General features: G+C 48.1%; 2 protein-coding genes across 14 annotated transcripts in view; one reads left to right on the forward strand and one right to left on the reverse strand.

Moving 5' to 3' along the window:
- The window catches only part of MAP4 (microtubule associated protein 4), a 205,236-nt gene that overhangs the window by 153,449 nt on the left and 30,572 nt on the right, over positions 1-21,215 (forward strand). For all 13 annotated transcript variants that reach the window (XM_053409372.1, XM_053409377.1, XM_053409380.1 and 10 more), the window contains one exon: positions 18,530-18,633. In XM_053409372.1, coding sequence (XP_053265347.1) covers positions 18,530-18,633 — 104 coding nt within the window. The remainder of the gene's footprint in view (positions 1-18,529; positions 18,634-21,215) is intronic.
- Positions 1-21,215, reverse strand: part of LOC128423864 (cytochrome P450 2C25-like) — a 227,825-nt gene that overhangs the window by 13,222 nt on the left and 193,388 nt on the right. The gene's annotated exons all lie outside the window — the stretch shown is intronic.

Genomic DNA, 21,215 nt, shown 5'->3' on the forward strand with positions numbered 1-21,215 from the left:
TCTCTTTTCAATGCATCCAAGCTGGTGCCCATTGCAGCCTCTTGTGGGAACAGACTCTGCAGCTTAATCTAGTGGGTGCTTCACCCCCTTTGTATTGTTTTATCCGATCCCACAAGGCAAAAGGAAGTTGACCTGTTCCACGCGTAATAATACCTTTCCCACCTGCTGTGCAAAATTGGCGGGTTGTTCATAAGCCTTATTTTGCCCCACCTCCAGTAACAAGTGAGGGCTGCTTAGTGCCGCTCCTAAGTTTCTTTTCATCCCATTTGTTTCTCCAGGGTGTGTGGCTCCCTGTTGGGTTATCCCATATCCTGCCTGCGGCTGTGTAGGTGTCCAGAATGGGCTGTGGCTATTAATCTCCTGTTGCCTCTGCGTCTTTCTGCATAGAAAATGTTAAGCTTTTGAGCAGATTAGGGCCGTATGAATTTGGCTTTTGCAGGCGGGAGATCGGAACCTGAAAGCAAACGCCATTGTGCACTTTATTTTCTCCGCCCCCCGCCCAATAAATAAACCTTTAAAATCTGTATTATTTGTTGGGGTCACTGTAGTTTGCAATGCAAAGGCTACAACGGCTGTGTATGTTCGTTGTTACGATGAATGGAATTTATTTCATAGGTAAGGATAGGGGATATTGGGAATATTTTTACGTTTTGTAATGTCTGCCCCCACCCTTGTTAGTGGTTTGTTTCTGGGGTGAACAAAGCCCTGCCCCAGAAAGAGACCCCCTACGCAGGTTTATGCTCACCCACAGAAGTTTAGGACTTATAATAGCTGTTTGCTGTGAGAACTAAACAGAGCCTTTGGGCTCAGAAGCAGTCTATCTTTGAAAACCAGGACTTTATAAGGCTTTCCAGCAACACCTGGGTGGCCAGTTGTCAGAAACAGTATTGTCAAGGCTGGTTCAGCTGCAGGTCAGCATGGAGAGGCACAGAGATGAGCAGCAAAGTTGATTCTTTATTCAGGGAAATAGAATACAAACAGAGAAACCTATGGGCAGACTGGCCCCAGTAAAGCAGTTGCCAGAACTGATTATCTGTGCCTCCCACATCCCTCTAAGTCTCCTCTCTAGCCAGCTGTTTTCCCAGCAGTCTTAAACTCTGTCAGATAAGGGGCCCCTGCGCTCTCCATGCTCTCTGCTACATGAAAAGCCCTCCATGTCCTTGGAGACAAGGGGAGCAGAATACAGTAGGACCGGCTGGGAATCTCTTGGGAATCTGTTGCAGCCTCAGCCCCATCTCCTCCTCAGCTGCCTGTCCTGAATCTGCAGTGCTTTCTGCCTTTTCTTCCTCTCTCTCACTCAAGCCTGTTGCTTGTTCAGCGTCTAACCATTCTGCTCCCTGTTCATCCTCTGACTTGTCTTCAGTGTCAGTTGGGAAAAGGAAAATGGTAATGTGGGAAAGGGGTGAGGGAGAGAGAATTGTGGAACGCCCAGCTGGAAGGTTTCTTTTTTGGGGGGGGATATGCTGCAACATTTTGATTCCGGTTGTGCTTGTTAGGACTGTGATAAGGGTACACGGGGAGAGTCCGTATGGCAGAGTCTTCTGTCCCTGGCTGTTGATGGCATAGTCTTGGTTCTAGGCTCTTCCCTGCAGACAGGAGGGGCAGAAGGAGCTGCAGATGGACTTCCTCGGTCACAGTCCAGGTTCTTTTACATGGCAGCTTATTAGTAAGTGTCTAGCCCAGTATTCTGCTTCCAAGAGCAAGGCAGGCAGCCAGCTGATTCCTGGAAGCTCAGAGAATGGCATGAGAGTGGTGCACTCCCCTGTTTGCCTCCAGTGCTTGGTATTTGGGTAGAAGGAGACTGCCACCAGACCTGGCTAATAGCACTTGGTTATTTATAATACCTGTACCAAAATTTCATAAAAAGGATAAGTGGTTTTATGAATTACACTGTTTGACTCTGGAGCAGACTGCTTTGGAATTAGTGGACAATCCTTCGTTGGAGGTCTTTAAACATAGCTTGGAAGGACATATGTCAGGGAATCTTTAGCTACTAGATGACTTATAATTCTATATCTATTGATCAATCTACACCCACACTCCAAATCAGAGATCACTGGCCAACAGTAGCACAAATATTTTTTCCTGTACAGTGGTACCTCGGGTTAAGAACTTACCGTATTTTTTGCACCATAACACTCACTTTTTTCCTCCTAAAAAGTAAGGGGAAATGTCTGTGCGTGTTATGGAGGGAATGTCTACGGGTGGCATGCCTACGGATTTTCCTCCTCCAAAAACTACGTGCGTGTTATGGTCGGGTGCATGTTATAGAGCGAAAAATACGGGTAATTCGTTCCAGAGGTCTGTTCTTAACCTGAAATAGTTCTTAACGTGAGGTGTGCTTTTGCTGATGGGGCCTCCTGCTGCCACTGCGCCGCTGATACACAATTTCCATTCTTATCCTGGGGCAAAGTTCTTAACCTGGAGCAACCACTTCCTGGTTAGTGGAGTTTGTAACCCAAAGCGAATGTAACCACTGTAATTGTCTGCAAAAGCCTGGTGGCGTAGAAACTTTTTCAGCAAACATTTCTGCTTGTCTATTGGTAGAGCAGTCTGCAAGACTGGAGGCCCTGTTTCATGTAGATGAGCCTCACCAACAGACAACCAACAGTGCTCTTTCAGGTGTCTTCTGTGCTTAAGCTAGGATATAAGGGTTCAGGCAATCTCTTTGTTACGCTGGACCAGAGTTGTTCAGGTAGCAGATGGACAGCCAGTACAAATGTTTTAATAATGATATTGCATGTTGTCAGCGATTTGACCTCATCAGCATCCTAGCCACTACAATTGGCTTCTGGACCCAGGACCAAGGGCAGCTCCGCATATTGTTGATAGGTCTTATAGACCTATGCTCCTCTAAATTGGCCCAATTAATAATAATAATAATAATAATAATAATAATAATAATAATAGTCCCCCCACCCATCTGACTGGGTCCCCCAGCCACTCCGGGCAGCTTCTATCATATGCAAAGGCATAATATAACATCAAACATTAAAAACTTCCCTAAACAGGGCTGCCTTCAGATGTCTTCTAAAAGTTGTATATTTATCTCCTTGACATCTGGTGGGAGGGCGTTCCACAGGGCGGGCGCCACCACCAAGAAGGCCCTCTGCCTGGTTCCCTGTAACCTCACTTCTCGCAGGGAGGGAACCGCCAGAAGGCCCTCGGAGCTGGACCTCCGTGTCTGGTCTGAACGATGGGGGACACTCCTTCAGGTACACAGGGCATCTTAAGCTAGTGTTACTACCACCCCCATCTTAAGAACATAATAAGAGCCTGCTGGATCAGGCCTATGGCCCTGTTCTCTCAGTGGCCAACCAGATGCCCATTATGGGAAACCCCACAAGCAGGATTCGAGCACAAGAGCAACTAGGGTCATCCAGTCCAACCCCCAGCGATGCAGGAATCTTTTGCCAATGTGGGGCTCAAACCCACAGCCCTAAGATTAAGAGTCCCGCTGAGTGGTCCCTGAGCTACCTCTGCATAGCGCTATGAACAAGAACTTCCAGCAGATCAGCGAAAGTGTTCTTGGCTGCTAGGCATTGCTTTTGGTCAGTCTCAGTCTGCAGCTCCTCCTGGGCGCCCTGACGGAGGAACCTGCTGTATTTGGAGCTCATTAGGAGCAGCTTTCAGGGGCTTCTGCTAACAAGCTGCTGAGCAACAAGCGAATGAATAGCAGGCCGGGTGGACTTAATGCCTTTAAGAATCCTTCCTCCCAACTTCCCCCGGGCATCCTTCTAGTAACTGGCAATATTTAAATGCTGTTTAGTGTACCCATTCAAATTCCCCTTAAACACAGACAAGGACAGTAGCTTTGCTTCCAGATAAGGAGACTTTATATTGCAAACTGGTTCATCACATATCGGAAATGGGTCATTGGCAACAGGCTTGCTTAATTTACCAGATGTTCCCCAGAAAGTGTAAAGCTAGACAGTGGGGAGAGAGAATATGGGCTGGCATGTTGATGCCAAAGGTGCAGAGTAAAGGGTAAAGGGACCCCTGACCATTAAGTCCAGTCGCGGACGACTCTGGGGTTGTGGCGCTCATCTCGCTTTATTGGCCGAGGGAGCCGGCATACAGCTTCTGGGTCATGTGGCCAGCATGACTAAGCCACTTCTGGCGAACCAGAGCAGCGCACGGAAACGCCATTTACCTTCCCGCCGGAGCAGTACCTATTTATCTACTTGTACTTTGACATGCTTTCGAAATGCTAGGTTGGCAGGAGCAGGGACTGAGCAACGGGAGCTCACCCCATAGCGAGGATTCAAACCGCCGACCTTCTGATCGGCAAGTCCTAGGCTCTGTGGTTTAATCCACAGCACCACCCGCGTCCCGAAAGGTGCACAGTAGATGCTTCCCCAAAGCCCTGTATGAGGAACACTGATCTCCCTCAAAGAGAGGGTAGGACCCAAACCAGTGGAGTCAAAACATTGAGCCGAACTTTCTGACAGTAAGAGCTGTTTGGCAGTGGACCAGATGACCTCAGAGGTGGCGGACTCTCCTTCCTTGGAGGTTTTCCAGCAGAGCTTGGGGCAGCCATCTGTCAGGGATGTTTAAGCGTGATTCCTACATTGCAGGGGGTTCAACTTCAGCCTTTTTCAACCTGTGGGCCCCTACAGGTTGTTGTTGAACTACTACTCCCATCACCCCTAGCTAGCAAGGCCCAGAGCTCAGGGATGATGGGAGTTGTAGTCCAACAACATCTGGGGAGCCACAGGTTGAGAACCACTGAACTAGATGAACCTTACGGGTACCGTCCAACTCTGCAATTCTGTGAAAGAAGCACATATCTGGAAGCAGCTTGGATTTCAAACTGTTTAGGGCTGCCCGGAAAAGTGAAAGCACTTTTTGTAGCAACCAAGTTTGGAAGCAGGCAACTAGCACAGAGTTGTGTGGTCAAAAAGAAGGCAAATTCTGCAGGAATAGCAAATGAATTTGTAAGCAAGGAAGGCCAAGTTATGCCGTCCGGCATGGGTTGTCCTTTTCTTGAAAAGGCAGTAACTGAACCCTTGTTTCCAGAACGCTGAATTCCAACCCTCAAATCCTACACTTGCACAGTAATCACAGGGCAGCTCAGCCCCAACTGGGATCACCAAATCTCTTGGGCTGCAACTCCCATTGGCCACGTTTGTGCTGGTGGGACTTGTAGTCCAAAAGCATCCGGAAAGGCTGGAATAGTTTTTGCGCACTTCGCCGGTTGACTGAATCCCACAAAGCCCTAAAATAAAGTGTCTTTTGCGTTTGCTTCACTGAACACTCTCTGCTTGGTAAAAGCTTGTTCTCAGAAGGCACACTGCGTAGAGAGAAGGGAAAGGGAGGGAGGGAGAAGAGGTGGCGCTTATTCAGCAAATCTGACTTCCTGCTATCCTTGTGTCGTCCCCCCTATGGAGGTGTGGGGGGGAGAGAAGGGGCTTGATAAGAGGGGGCTTCAGAATTAAATTATCACCCAGTTGCTACACAGGAAGAAGAAATTATTATTATTATTATTATTATTATTATTATTATTATTATTATTATATATGCTGCCCATCTGACTGGGTTACTGCAGCCCCCCGGGGCAGCTTCCAACAAACTAAGACAGAGTAAGACATCAAACATTAAAAACTTCCTTAAACAGGGCTGCCTTCAGATGTCTTCTAAGTAATTTATCTCCTTGACATCTGATGAGAGGGCGTTCCACAGGGCAGGCGCCACCACCGAGAAGGCCCTCTGCCTGGTTCCCTGTAACTTGGTTTCTCGCAGGGAGGGAACCGCCAGAAGGCCCTCGGCGCTGGACCTCAGTGTCCAGGCTGAACGATGTGGATGGAGATGCTTCTTCAGGTCTACTGGGCCGAGGCCATTTAGAGCTCTAAAGGTCAGCACCAACACTGAATTGTGCTCGGAAATGTACTGGGAGCCAGTGTAGATCCTTTAGGACCGGTGTTATGTTTTCCCAGCGGCTGCTGCCAGTCCGCAGCCTGGCAGCCGCATTCTGGATTAATTGTAGTTTCCGAGTCACCTTCAAAGGCTGTCCCACGTAGAGGTGGAGTGGAAGCGGGGCAAGGCTCATGTGTGGTTCGGGTCTTCCCGTTGATCCGTCACCCCTTAGGAGGGGCCACTGCAGCTCTTCCGATGTAGGGCTGGGAGTGTGGGGCAGGCAATTCTGGGCTGCATCAATAGGAGTATCGCATCTAGATCAAGGGAAGTAATAGTGCCACTGTATTCTGCTCTGGTCAGACCTCACCTGGAGTACTGTGTCCAGTTCTGGGCACCACAGTTCAAGAAGGACACTGACAAACTGGAACGTGTCCAGAGGAGGGCAACCAAAATGGTCAAAGGCCTGGAAACGATGCCTTATGAGGAATGGCTAAGGGAGCTGGGCATGTTTAGCCTGGAGAAGAGGAGGTTAAGGGGTGATATGCTAGCCATGTTCAAATATATAAAAGGATGTCACATAGAGGAGGGAGAAAGGTTGTTTTCTGCTGCTCCAGAGAAGCGGACACGGAGCAATGGATCCAAACTACAAGAAAGAAGATTCCACCTAAACATTAGGAAGAACTTCCTGACAGTAAGAGCTGTTCGAGAGTGGAATTTGCTGCCAAGGAGTGTGTTGGAGTCTCCTTCTTTGGAGGTCTTTAAGCAGAGGCTTGACAACCATATGTCAGGAGTGCTCTGATGGTGTTTCCTGCTTGGCAGGGGGTTGGACTCGATGGCCCTTGTGGTCTCTTCCAACTCTATGATTCTATGATTGTGCTGCTAGCTGACAGCTTCGTTCTCTTTGGCCCTGGTGACAGTCTGCTGCTGCGTGCCTCTCACTCCCAGGGGCATGGGGTGACATTTCCATCTCAGCTCCCCGGCAAGGAGTCAGAGTCACTCCTCCCACCCGCTGCTCCTGCCAGTTGCATAAGGTGCGCAAACCCAACCGAAGGCAGCCAGACAAAACGCACAGAATCCGGAGGAGGGACGCGAATCTGTCTGGCGTCTTTGCTGCTTTATATAAAGCGCTTGGCATTTCTCTATTTGGGTCAAGCAAAAAAGAGTGCAGTTCCTCTTAAGACTGCTGTTGAGAGCGGGTCCGGGACGTGGAGAGTCAAAGTGGATTCCTTTTCGGATCTAAACTTCCTTGCCTATTGCGGCCTCCAGAGCTTTTGCTGCTTCCAAGGCCTCCGGTCAGTGATGCCTTGCATCTGCTAGCCTGCTCTGAGCACACCATTCCAGGTTAAGCAAATTCCTTTGCTGCCTCCGCCTCTGCTTCCCTCTCCCTTCTGAATGCCTTCTTTTTCTCTCCCCCTCTTTTTGTGCCTCTCATCGTTCTGTTTGAAAGGAGAATAAAGATGCCCCTTCCCCGCCCCCCGCCCCGCACAGCTTAATCCGTTGCCCTCTAAAGGATTAGCGTCATCGGCAGAAAATCCATTATGAGAATTATGGAGCTATTTCAATGAAGGGTGGTTTTGGTCCGGCTTAGGCGGCTTCAGCTGAGAGCCTGCCTTGCAGGCCGGGGCCCATTCACAAGCACCTGTTTCCGAGCAAGGCTTCCCTGCCCTTTTCCGTGGCAGGCTGGGAACAAGCCAAAAGTGTTTGAACTGGTTCCTGGGCAGGTGGAAGGAAGGTGAATCCCGGATCCCTTCTGTGCTCACCTAGAGGATGAACGGAGTGAGTAGGAGGACTGGATTTAAGCCCGGCTAAGCCACTGAGATGCTCCTGGCTGGTGGGTCAGCACAGAAACAAGAGGCAAGCGTTAGAACATCCAGTCTGAGACACTCTTCCAAGTCTTGAGTGCCTTTCTTGCCTAATGCCAGAGTGGTAGTAGCTCAAAAGTTAATCCAGGTCTTGGCGTTGCTAATTTTTATTTATTTGTTCATTGGCTTCCACACATGTCTCAAGGTGATGTACTCTTTTTTAAAAATAATTACAGAAGCCTAAAAACTATAGCAGATCTGATATAAACCCTACGACGTGTAAACTATTAACAATTATTAGCTGCGGGGAAAATAAATTATGTATATTAAGAAGCCTGAAAGCGGGAGGGATGGAGGTCAATAGAGCGTAGAAGAATGATTTAAGTTCTTAAGATATAAAGAGATAAATGTGAAGACAAAGAATGGTAACGGAAATAGATAATACTTATGTTATGTTTAGATATTTGTTTTGTATTTTTCTCTTTTTTTCTTTGTAACTGTGAAGTTGTTTTTCTTTTTGGTTATTTACATGAAACTTAATAAAAAGAAGTTAAAAAAATAATAATTTTTTATTAACAATTTCAACATAACAAATTATCAAAACAAATCATCTTCATTATTCCCCCTCCCCAACAACCCCCCCCCCAAGACATCCCTCAGCTCCTCTCTCTGATTTCTCAACTCATGTTGTTCTCTGCATATTGTAAAATTGAATACATCCTTATATTATCTATCTACTATATTAACCCTCGGTCCCTGCTCCTGCCAACCTAGCAGTTCGAAAGCACGTCAAAGTGCAAGTAGATAAATAGGTACCACTCGGGCGGGAAGGTAAACGGCGTTTCCATGCGCTGCTCTGGTTCGCCAGAAGTGGCTTAGTCATGCTGGGCACATGACCCGGAAGCTGTACGCTGGCTCCCTTGGCCAATAAAGCGAGATGAGCGCCACAACCCCAGAGTCGGCCACGATTGGACCTAACGGTCAGGGGTCCCTTTACCTTTTTATATTAACCCTCAATGAATTTGTGTATGTTTATTCAAAACCTGCCAAGGAGTCCGGTTCATTTTGTTGTCTTTTTAAATAATTTGTAAAAAGTTCCCATTCTTCATCAAAGTGACAGTTGTCCTTATCTCGCAATTTGTATGTCAGTTTTGCCAGTTCCGCATAGTTCATCAATTTCTCTTGCCACTGTTCTTTTGTCGGGGTTTCCTCATTCTTCCATCCTTGTGCTCTCAAGACTCTTGCCACTGCTGTAGCATACATAAATAAGTTCTTTATTTTCATTGGCAGGTCTTGTCCTACAATCCCTAACAAAAATGCTTCTGGTTTTTTATACAAATGTCATTTAAAACATTTTCTTCAACTCATTATATATCATTTCCCAACTTTTTTTAATTGCTCTGCATTCCCACCACATATGATAAAAGGTCCCTTCCTTTTCTTTGCATTTACAGCATATGTTTGACCCAAAAATGATGTACTCTTAAGACCACAAGAAGAACCTGCTGGATCAGGCCAATGACCCATCTAATCCAGCATCACAGTGGCCTACCAAATCCCTGTGGGAAACCAGGAAGCAGGAATTGAGCAAAACAGCTCTCTCCCCTCCTGTGCTTTCCAGCAACTAGCATTCAGAAGCACTGCAGCCTCTGACCATGGAGTCACAGCAAAGCTGTCCTGGCTCGTATCCATCAATAGCCCTCTCCTCCATGAATTGGTCTAATCTTGTGTTGTTTAGTCATTTAGTCGTGTCCGACTCTTTGTGACCCCCTGGACCAGAGCACACCAGGCACTCTTGTCTTCCACTGCCTCCCGCAGTTTGGTCAAACTCATGTTGGTAGCTTCGAGAACACTGTCCCACCATCTCGTCCTCTGTCGTCCCCTTCTCCTTGTGCCCTCCATCTTTCCCAACATCAGGGTCTTTTCCAGGGAGTCTTCCCTTCTCATGAGGTGGCCAAAGTCTTGGAGCCTCAGCTTCAGGATCTGTCCTTCCAGTGAGCACTCAGGGCTGATTTCCTTCAGAATGGATAGAGTGATGTATGGAAGTGAGAGCTGGACCATAAAGAAGGCTGATCGCCGAAGAATTGATGGTCTAATCTAGGCTTCCTGAAACTCTGCTCTCCAGATGTTTTTGGCCTACACCTCCCATGATCCCTAGCTAGCAGGACCAGTGGTCAGGGATGATGGGAATTGTAGTCTCAAAACATCTGGAGGGCGAGTTTGAGGAAGCCTGGTCTAATCCTTTTCTAAAGCCATCCAAATTGGTGGCCAGCACCGTCTCCTGTGGAAGGGAGTTCCGCAGTTTTAACTACGTGCTGCGTGAAAAAGGGCTTCCTTTTATCTTCCAGCGCTCAGCACAGAGCGGCTCACAATCATCATCGGGGAGAGGGAAACACTGCAAGCACTATTATATCAAATACGGTAACATATAAGGTAAAGGTACCCCTGACCATTAGGTCCAGTCGCGGACAACTCTGGGGTTGCGGCGCTCATCTCGCTCTATAGGCCGAGGGAGCTGGCGTTTGTCCACAGACAGCTTTCGTGTCATGTGACTAGCATGACTAAGCCGCTTCTGGCGAACCAGAGCAGCACACGGAAACGCCGTTTACCTTCCCGCCGGAGCGGTACCTATTTATCTACTTGCACTTTGACGTGCTTTCAAACTGCTAGGTTGGCAGGAGCAGGGACTGAGCAACGGGAACTCACCCCGTTGTGGGGATTCGAACCGCCCTAGGCTCTGTGGTTTAGACCACAGCGCCACCCATGTCCCTTAGGGTAACATATAAACTACAATAAATTCATCAGAACAATGAATGCAATTCACTTAAGTAATAGCAATGCAATAAAAGCAGCTTTCAAAAAGTTTAAAACCATGCAAAAAATAAAAGCAGATTAAATTTAACAGTCTTAAGAAGGCACCTGTGGTTAGAGACCTAGTCATTCGGTTCATTGGGGGAAAGTAAAACTTCCGTGCAGATAGTGGGTGTCTGCTGTATCTTGACAGAGCAGGGGCAGCCACACTCCAAAGCCCTGCTCCCAAGTTACTGTAGAGCTGGGCTTGTGATATTTTTGGGTCTTGGAGAAAGGAGAAGATCTCCCACAGACCACAGTGACCCACTGGGTGTATATAAAGGATAAGACAGTCTCTCGTCTTAGTGGAGTTACCAGCTGCTGAAGAATTAACACTGCTTACTACCAAGCAAGGCTTTGCCTTCGAACAGCCTGGCGGCGTTTCATGGACTAACCATACATTTCAGGAGGCTGAAAGTGTGAGCTTTCGGATTACACAGGACTCTTCTTCAGACCTCGGGCGTTTACAGTAGGAACTTTAAATGTGAAGAACGTAGCATGGCAGGCAGCTTTTGAGCCCGAGGAAAGCTGCTGGCACAAACAGAAGCTGTGTTAATTGGATTGCAAATGTCTTGCCTCGCTGTAAAGGGTCAGGTTTAAAACCAACCTCAGTCTATAAGGCAAGAAAACCCCAGTGTGTGTTGGGGAGGGAGGCAAAGGGGGCGAAACCTTTCTACCTCTAACGCTGTTCAGAGTGCCCCCCCATACTAATGCAAAACAGCCCCATTTTCAGATTAGCAGAGCTGGCGTTAAATGTGGGAAGCAGTCAATTTTTATTACGTTTTCTGGTATTACCTAGTGGCCAGAGGGCTTGGAACCCAGCGGGGAGCTGTTCTGCTGCCAGTTCAACGAATGATCAGCTTCAGGTTGTTGTGACCCAATGCCTCCGTTGGCCCAGTTTCTCAGAATTTGGAGATTCACACTTTGCAAGCATTTGCTGTTTACGGAAGCACTGGAATTTCTTCTTGCGTCTCCAGCTTTTTAGAACTTCCTTCCTCTTAAACCTTTGCAGCACATCGCCACAGATCCTCACTGGTCCCAGATTGGACCCCCCCCTCTCGTTTGAGAGGGGGGAATCCAAATCATATCATATCCACATATTTATTCTGGATTCATAGTGCTGGTCCAAAGTGCCTCCTTGCACCTCTGGTTCTTAAAACTTGCTTCCTCTTTGAAGCACATCATTTTGTCTCCCCAACTGCCCCTAAATTGGCTTAGCTTTCTAGTTTGAGTGGTGAGGAAGCAAACCCAAATCATATCATATACTCAAATACCTATCCTGAATTCACGGGGCTGGTCTGCACACGCTCTCTCATTGTGCAGAAATCCCCAAAGCCGTCCTGAGTACATGTTCAAATAAGTGCCTGAGTTCTTTCGGCATTATACAAAAACGGTTTGCGTGGAGTTATATAATCAATTAAACATAGCCTCTTCTGACTGCGACGGTCTGTTTATGTGTTTTATACCTGCCTTCCCTTTCTGGTGTGACACGAGAGCACCTCTTTCCTCTCACGCAAGAGCTTCCTATTCGTATCTGACAGCCAGCCTGGATGGAGGATAGAACCACGGGTACCTGAGCATGTGTAGAAAGCCGAAGGTGGTGGACTCTCCGTTTTTGGAGGTTATAAAGCAGAGGTTGTCATGGATTCTTGAGCTGTGATTCCTGCATTGGACTAGATGACCTCTGGAGTTCCTTCCACCTGCACAATTCTATGATTCTGCTGTACAAAGTTTGCATTCAATACTCTGACTCGTTTTTTGGCTTCGGCCCTGCCTATCGCTAGCATGTGGAAGGTTGCCCAGAAGAAAATATGACCCTGACGTCAGGGGGAAGCCAACATGGTGCCCTCTAGATGATCTTAGGTAAAGGTAAAGGGACCCCTGACCATTAGGTCCAGTCGCAGATGACTCTGGGGTTGCGACGCTCATCTCTATAGGCCGAGGGAGCCAGCGTACAGCTTCCGGGTCATGTGGCCAGCATGACTAAGCCGCTTCTGGCGAACCAGAGCAGCGCACGGAAATGCCGTTTACCTTCCCGCCAGAGCGGTACCTATTTATCTACTTGCACTTTGACGTGCTTTCGAACTGCTAGGTTGGCAGGAGCTGGGACCGAGCAACGGGAGCTCACCCCGTCGCGGGGATTTGAACCGCCGACCTTCTGATCGGCAAGTCCTAGGCTCTGTGGTTTAACCCACAGAGCCACCCACATCCCATCTAGATGATCATAGAATTGCAGAGTTGGAAGGGATCCCAGGGGTGATCTAGTCCAACCCCCTGCAATGCAGGAATCTCAGCTAAAGCGTCCATGACAGATAGCCACAAAACCTTCAAGGAAGGAGAGTCCACCACCTCCCTAGGGTGTCTTTTCCACTGTTTAGCAGCTCTTCCTGGACTCAACCACTGCATGGCAGGAGCAGTGGGGGTTGTCGTCCAGTGATGTGCATCTGCAGAAAGTCCATCTGATCTCTTTGGTTGCTGGACGCTCTTCAGGCTGGATGTTGGCGACCCACATGCATTTCCCCTCTCTGTTGCTCACAGCCAGGTACCCGAGGGTGTCTTGGCTGAAGTTGTTAAGCTGACAGAGTGACAAGGATTTGCCTGGCAGCAGCACAGCTGTAGCACCCAAATTTAAAGCTCTGTAATTGAATGGGATTTGCTACTTGGGGGTGCGTCCTTCGACACTAACGCATTTTGGCATGAATCCTTTTTGTAGGAGATAGCCCGTTCTTCATCAGAGTCTTCGCCAACCTTGGGCCCTCCATGTGTTCAGTTTTTATTTATTTATTGCGTAGCAATCGGACCTTTTTCTCCATGGAGCTCACGATTTCGTATGTGGTTCTTCTCTTCCTTGTTTAATCCCCACAGCAACCCTGTGAGGTAGACTAGTGACTGGCCCAAGTAAATGGCCCAATGACTAGTGAATGCCCAGTGAGAGCTTTGCGGCTGAGTGGGGATTCAAACCCTGGTCTCCCAGGTCCCAGTCCAGTTCTCTAACCGTTGCACCACACAGGTTCTCTGTCGATGGACTGCAATTCCCACCCCCCACTGTGCTGTCTGAGGCTGATGGGATTTGTAGTCCAACATCTGATGTTGGCGAAGGGTCCTAGAGCTGTACTAGAGAAATGGCCAGTGTGCTCAGCACTTGAGGGTCGCTTCCAAGGCGTGTTCTTGACTTTCCGATGCCGTTCAGAAGTGGTCCCCTTTAGCGGTCATTGGGACTTTGCCCTTGAGAAATCTTTGTGGATACTGTGCTTTGAGGGGGGAGACATGGACGACCCCATAGGGCTGCAAAGTCTTGCCTCGCATGAGAATCTGTAAGCAGATTTTGGCTCTGGTTTTGAGAAGCTGAAGGCAGCCGGCCAGGCCTGAGAGTTGGCCAATGCCAGTCTTGAGCAGAGAGCCTTAGCTTGTTGTTTAGCCGTTTAGTCGTGTCTGACTCTTCGTGACCCCATGGACCAGAGCACGCCAGGCACTCCTGTCTTCCACTGCCTCCCGCAGTTTGATCAAACTCATGCTGGTAGCTTCAAGAACACTGTCCCACCATCTCATCCTCTGTCATCCCCTTCTCCTTGTGCCCTCCATCTTTCCCAGCATCAGGGTCTTTTCCAGGGAGTCTTCTCTTCTCATGAGGTAGCCAAAGTATTGGAGTCTCAGCTTCAGGATCTGTCCTTCCAGTGAGCCCTCAGGGCTGATTTCCTTCAGGATGGAGAGGTTTGATCTTCTTGCAGTCCATGGGACTCTCAAGAGTCTCCTCCAGCACCATAATTCAAAATCATCAGTTCTTCAGCGATCGGCCTTCCTGATGGTCCAGCTCTCACTTCCATACATCACTACTGGGAAAACCATAGCTTTTACTATACAGACCTTTGTCAGCAAGGTGATGTCTCTGTTTTTTAAGATGCTGTCTAGGTTTGTCATTGTCAAGCCTTAGCTACATAGGGCATAATTCCTCGCATTGCAGGGGGTTGGACTGGATGACCCTTTAGGGTCCTTCCAACTCTTCATAATTGAACTGCTCCAGGCAGCCTGTTCGTTGGGCCTTGCACCGGTTTGGTGCTAGAACAAACCTTGGGTTTGTATCGAAACTTTTACTCATAGCAGACACATGGAGTAAAATCTAGTTGAATAGAATCATGGAATTATAGAGGTGGAAGGGATCACAAAGGTCATTTAGTCCAACCCCCTGCAATGCAGAAATATTTTTGCCCATCGTGAGGCTCAAACCCGGAATCTTGAGATTAAAAGTCTAGCGCTTTGCTGACTGAGCTCGGCTACAGGCTTCTTTCCAGACCTTTTAAGCATGCTTCTTTATACATGAGACAAACGACCTCTACGAGGGGGCAACAACATGCACAAGACTGTTGGTGAAAAAGCACGGTCCTTCCTAGCTTGTGCACTCTTGATAGATCGAACTTCAAATAATAATAATAATCATAAATTTATTATTTATACCCCGCCCATCTGGCTGGGCTTCCCCAGCCGCTCTGGGCGGCTTCCAACAAAATATTAAAATATCGTAATACATCAAACATTAAAAGCTTCCCTAAACAGGGCTGCCTGTTTAGGCATACAATACAATTTTGTTTAAATAAAAAAACCCCCAAACAAACTGAATATTCAAAAGTGGCTGGCATAGGCGCTCCCTGGCCCCCAAGTGAAGATTTCCTTTTGGATCAATACATGGATTAGCAAGATCATTAGAAGGAGGAGTTGAATCATTCTCAAGTTAATGTGGCTCTGGCTCCTTGAAGACCCCGGAATAGAACAATTTTTTTTTGGGGGGGTGTTCTCTGCCAGGGCAGCTGAGCCGATGAGTGGAGACAAATTACTGGGTGGAGGGGCTGCACCCGTCCACGTGCGAGATGTCCTCGCAATACCTATTTGGGGAGAGGGGTCTGGGCTTCCTTTCTGCTCCATCAGCCAGAAAGGTCTCCCCCATCAGCCTTTACGAACTAATGAACAGGCCTGATTAAGATTTGGCAGCTCCCGCAACACACCACCCCCTGAGGTATTCCCGGGCTGAGGGAAGGGGGAGGCAAAATGTTCACGCACCGGCGCGCCGTGCAGCATTACAGAGAGGATGGCCTCGTAATTAAATGCTGAATGAAAGCAAATGTTTGCTGATGAGCATGGTGGGTGGTTAATTAAGCGGACGGGGAGGAGGGGAGAGCAAAGCTCGAACCCACAACCCTGAGTTGAATAGTCTCATTCTATACCACCTGAGCCAGGGGTAGACAACCTAAGGCCCATGGGCCGGATGCGACCCATTCACCTTCTCAATCCGGCCCACGGATGGTCTGGGAATCAGCGTGTTTTTACATGAGTAGAATGCTTCTTTTTATTTAAAATGCATCTCTGGGTTATTTGTGGGGCCTGCCTGGTGTTTTTACATGAGTAGAATGTGTGCTTTTATTTAAAACGCATCTCTGGGTTATTTGTGGGGCATAGGAATTCGTTCATTATATTTTTCAAAATATAGTCCGGCCCCCCACATGGTCTGAGGGACGGTGGACCAGCCCACAGCTGAAAAAGGTTGCTGACCCCTGAGTCTGAGCTTTCCCAGATCCTTCTCCGTGAATTTGTCTAATCCTCTTTTAAAACCAAGTTGGAGGCCACCACTGCGAGTTCTGCCGCTCAGCTCTGTGCTGCGTGAAGAAGTTATTATCCATCCTGAATCTTTCGATCTTCAGCTTTGTTGGGTGCCCACGACTTCTGGCGTGTGTGCAAGAGAGAAACTTACCTCTACCCTCCTTCTCCATGCCATACAGGAAGAGTAGGATAAGCACATCATAAATAAATTGCCATATTGAACAGGAGCCGCACGGAACTCCCGTTCTGTGCTTGGATAAACAGTTTTGTGGCGTCTTACCGTACACAGAACTGGCAAGATGGAGGCTGCTGAATGGGTTGGAACGCAGATCGATCGTTATTGCATAAAGGTGACTTCTGGTCTCTGCGGCTGCGAGTTTAAAGACGTGTCTGTGTGTCCTTGAACTTGGGGAGATGGACTGTCGCTGAAAAGGCAGCAGACAGCCCTGAGCCATCCAAAAGCCTCGGTGAACTGGCTGCTAATTTAATCCTGCCAGAGGCCCTGGGGGTGCTGAGTCCCGCAGCAAGTTTCTTTTTCCATGGTGTGAAATCCGCCCGTGTGACAAACTGAATTATACATGCTTCTGCCTGTGGCGGAAGAAAATTCTGAAACACATTAATAACTTGGTTTAGGGGCAGGGAATGAAGTTCGTTTCTAGCAACATAAACACCCCAACCGCACCCCTCCTTTCCTGCCCCTGGTCTCTCTACTTACGCAAGGCTGGTTTGTTTATTGATTTTTAATTTGCATTTCTATCCCACCTTTTTTCTTCCTCCGAAGAAACATGTGGGCTGGTGGATGTTCAGAGAGGAATCTTACTCTTCTCCAGTTAGACTTTAAAATATGTTGGGGACCGCCAGCATCCTAGGATGCAGCTCCCATCACCCTTGATTTTTGGCGGTGCTGGCTGGAGTTGATGGGAGCATACTGTGCTGGCGACTGCTTTTGCTTCCTCTGTACAGGATGATGCATTTTTCCACATCACGTAGTCCTGGGCATAAGGCGGCTTCCTGCGATCTGGTCCGTATCGTGGTATTAAGAACTTGCTGTGCTTCGGGAGCAGTTCCTGTGGCAGGAGGAAGATCCATTGTCCCTCCCGCGTTGCATTTTCCCTCAACTGCATTTAACTCCTAGCAGTTGCATACCTCCAAAATCCTTCTCTTCCTGGCTGCCACCCGGCGCCGCCTTCCTTGAAGTCTACTAGCTGGTGTTTCTGGCTCCTGGGATCGCTGAGATGAGCTCTGTAAGAGCAGAAAGCGGGATCAGTCCAGACCCCTTGCTAATGATCTCCTGTGGTCTGCAAGTGCAAGCAAACTCTCTGCATCCGCACGCCAGTTACGGTTAGAACCGAGCGATGGAAAGGGAGTTAATGTGTGCCGATGTGTTCAGCCTCAGTGCATGGCAGTGTGAAGGCTTGACATTTTCGAATGTGTTCTGAATGAATGCAAATCTTAAAAGCCATTCGGCTCCAGGTTTATCAGGACCTGGAAGATGGGCACAGCTAGATCATGGCGCTTCTGATGGCTTTTGAAATCCTGCGTAGGCATAGTACAGGAGGCATTCTGAAAAACCCTCCAGCAGCCGTGGCTTCTCCTTTTTTAATCTTATTTCTTTAGATTTCATTACGGTAAACCAAAGAATATCCATAAAGAAATATTACTAATAATGCAACAAGTTGAAGGCAGCATACAGTTGAATATCATCATTAAAGTTATTATTCCAAAATATTACCCATATATACCTATTTTTCCAAAAATCTGCTAGTCTGGATTTAATAAGTTCATTTAATCATGGTTACTATCAACCATCCCACCCCCCAATCCATTTGCGTATGGTAGAAGATATACTCTCCCCTCCCCAAATTCTAGCTAGCATCATCTTAGCAGCAGTTAAAAGGTTGATTATTGTTTCTTGATTGTTTTCCAGGATAGCATCCCTTTTAGATAGGCAAGCAGGAATATTTTAGGGTGGCTTCTTGGCTGGTATCCACTCAAAATGGGTTGCAGAGTAACATCACACACAAGTGGAAACTGAGCTCATAGCTTGTTGTCAAGGCAGGTTGACTTTTGCTCTTCGTGGGCTGAAAATGGGGGTTTGGGGTGGTGGTGGAAACAGATCTACGTGCCGTGCGCTCCACCATTTTCAGATTAAGCTTAGCAAAGCCAAGTTTGCTGCCTAAACATGGCAAATCCCTCTAACCAGCATGTAGAAGTCCACTCCCAGTGTGATGGGAAGACTTTGCAGCAGCCTGCGGTAGTGAAAGAGGCACCGATACCTGTCCCTCCAGCTGCGCTCTTTGAGCTCTGTTCAACCTCCACCTCTCTTCCTTTTGTGCTGTCATACAGACTCTGCTAAAGGCCTGTCGTTGACGCATGGAATTTGAGTGCATTTTTTAATTAATTTCCTTTTTTTCCTTCTTTGCTTCGGTCAGCAAAACCAGAAGAGATAAAACCAGCTGCCGAGGTCACCACAGCGAACGACATCGCAGCCCCTCCAAGCAAGGAGCTTCCACCGAGCCCCGATAAGAAAGCCAAGGTGAGGGTCGACCGTGTTGTGCTTCCAGCGCTGCGGGTTTTGGTTCTCGGCACCCTGCTTTCCCCCTTTTTGCTTCTTAAGCCAATGATAAGTTCTGTCCTCTGAGCTGATGGGCTCCCAAGAAAAGTAGCTGGCTATCAAGCCCAGTTGATGGCACTCAAGGCTGATAACACCACCCCTAAGCTCCTCATTTCTAACCCAGTGGTGGCTGTGAGAAGAGTCCTGGCACAAATGCTGAGCAGTTCTTGTGCAGTTTTCTTCCCAATGTCTGCTCTGTACCCAGCCCTGTTCTGCGTGCTTGGAGGAGTCCTCAGACATAAGTAGGCCTGGAGTGAATTGTGGTGCGTCAAGTTGGAGTCAAGTTGGAAATAAAGAGCTGTCAGGTGTGCGTGCAGGAGCCAGGCCCTGTGACCAATAGGACTCTGCAGGACTGGGACCTTCACCTGAACTGCTCACTTCATCTTTTCCCTCTGCCAGTGAAGTTAGACCAGGGATGAGGGAACCTCCAGATGTGGTTGAACTCCAACTCCCTTTCAGGAATGATGCAAGCTGGAGTCCAGCATCACACGGACAACCACAGTTCCTCCATCCCTGACGCTGGCAGTACTGAGCGAGATGAACCAGTGGTCCAATTCTGTATAAAGCAGCTCCCTGCGTTCTGACAGCTATCACCATGTGAACAGGTTGCCCTTTCTGGAAAATAGGTCAGGAGCAAGCCAGCCAGCGGTAAATCACACGGAGTCAGTGGTGTTAACACATTATTAGAAAAAAACCAAACGGAATCTGCACAGGTGTGTCAGGCCTAATGAGCACAGCAACAACTCTTCCTCTGTAGGTCTTGCCGCAGTGAAACAGTTGCAGAGGCTGTCTTAAGTCCCCTCATCTCCAGTGTTTTTTCCAAGCAATCGGAGACTGTGCCTGCATGCAGCCTGCCACTTCTCCACTGGTTTCAGCCCTCCTCTGGTTCAGGGAGACAAGGGGAGAGAGGAGTTTGTCGCAGCAGGAGGCGGAGACATCTGTGACTCTTCACCAGCCAGACTCCTCTCTGCCTCTTGGCCTCCTTCCTGCTCCCGCCTCTGATTCTGGACTTCTTGTCATGGAATTCTACTCAATATTGAACCAGAGCAGAACTCAGCGTATAGTTAGCAGAGTAAAAACACGTTGCAGGATTCCCAAAAAATAGACCAGAGGCAATTAATACTTCATCCAGCAGAGTTTTACTGCTACTGAAGGCAAAGGATGGTCACAAATCCAATACATTCAGGATTGGCCCTGTCTATAATAAATCCAGTTGCAGCAGACTTAACTTAAACTTACAATAACTTATACGCTTCAGGTTACATACGCTTCAGGTTACAGACTCCACTAACCCAGAAATAGTACCTCGGGTTAAGAACTTTGCTTCAGGATGAGAACAGAAATCGTGCTCCAGCGGCGCAACAGCAGCGGGAAACCCCATTAGCTAAAGTGGTGCTTCAGGTTAAGAACAGTTTCAGGCTAAGAACGGACCTCCGGAATGAATTAAGTACGTAATCAGAGGTACCACTGTACACAGAACACCAACACCAGAAGGAAAAGAGATAGAAAGAGAAAGTGAAACCCAGGCTCCTTCTGGCATTGTTACTATAGTCAGTATGACCTTGTCAGAAGAGATTACAGAACCAGTTTACGTCAGCTGTTCTCAGCTTCTCTGAAGGAATAACCCAAACATCATGAACCTCCTGCTTGTATCCTTCACACAGAGAGGCTTCCAGAACCCTCTTGAATTAAGTAGAATAGGACAGATCTCTATGCAACAGATCAATACTTTATGCACTAAGAAATGCAAACTGACACTTCTCTCTGCCACAGATGCTTCCAGTTCATTAAGCCCTGTTACCTCTTCAGCTTCAAACACCTCCTCCTCTCCATCTTCTCCCTCTGACCACGCTTTGTCACCCCACCACCAATCCCTGGGCTCTGAGCCTTCTTCCCCGGAAGAAGCTCCTCCCACCATTCCTCTGTGTCCAACCAGGCCATGGCCCCCAGTATACAGTGGTACCTCGGGTTAAGTACTTAATTCATTCCGGAGGTCTGTTCTTAACCTGAAGCACCACTTTAGCTAATGGGGCCTCCCGCTGCTGCCGGAGCACGATTTCTGTTCTCATCCTGAAGCAAAGTTCTTAACCCGAGGTGCTATTTCTGGGTTAGCGGAGCCTGTAACCTGAAGCATCTGTAACCTGAAGCATATGTAACCCAAGGTACCACTGTATACTTTGATTGGCAGCAGCTGAGAAAGGGTCATTCTTCTCATCTGCCACCTGAGAATCTTTTCTCCAGGTAAGCTGGGAACTGATCCTGGGTCCCATATTAAGGAATATGGGAGTCTGCCGTATACCGAGTTAGACCACCGGTCCCCCAAGCTCACTGTTGTCTACACTGACCAACCCTACCGGGAGATTCCATTATGGATTTGAACCTGCATTCAAAGCAGATACTCTGTTCCTGAGCTACAGCCCTTCCCCACCTGAAGAGAGATGGCTCTTCTCTGCTGCACCTTGGCAGGTCACCCCTGCTTCTCAGTTTCCCAAGAGGCCTGTGCA

The sequence above is a fragment of the Podarcis raffonei genome, chromosome 12 (assembly GCF_027172205.1).
Source record: "Podarcis raffonei isolate rPodRaf1 chromosome 12, rPodRaf1.pri, whole genome shotgun sequence".
Taxonomy (NCBI): domain Eukaryota; kingdom Metazoa; phylum Chordata; class Lepidosauria; order Squamata; family Lacertidae; genus Podarcis; species Podarcis raffonei.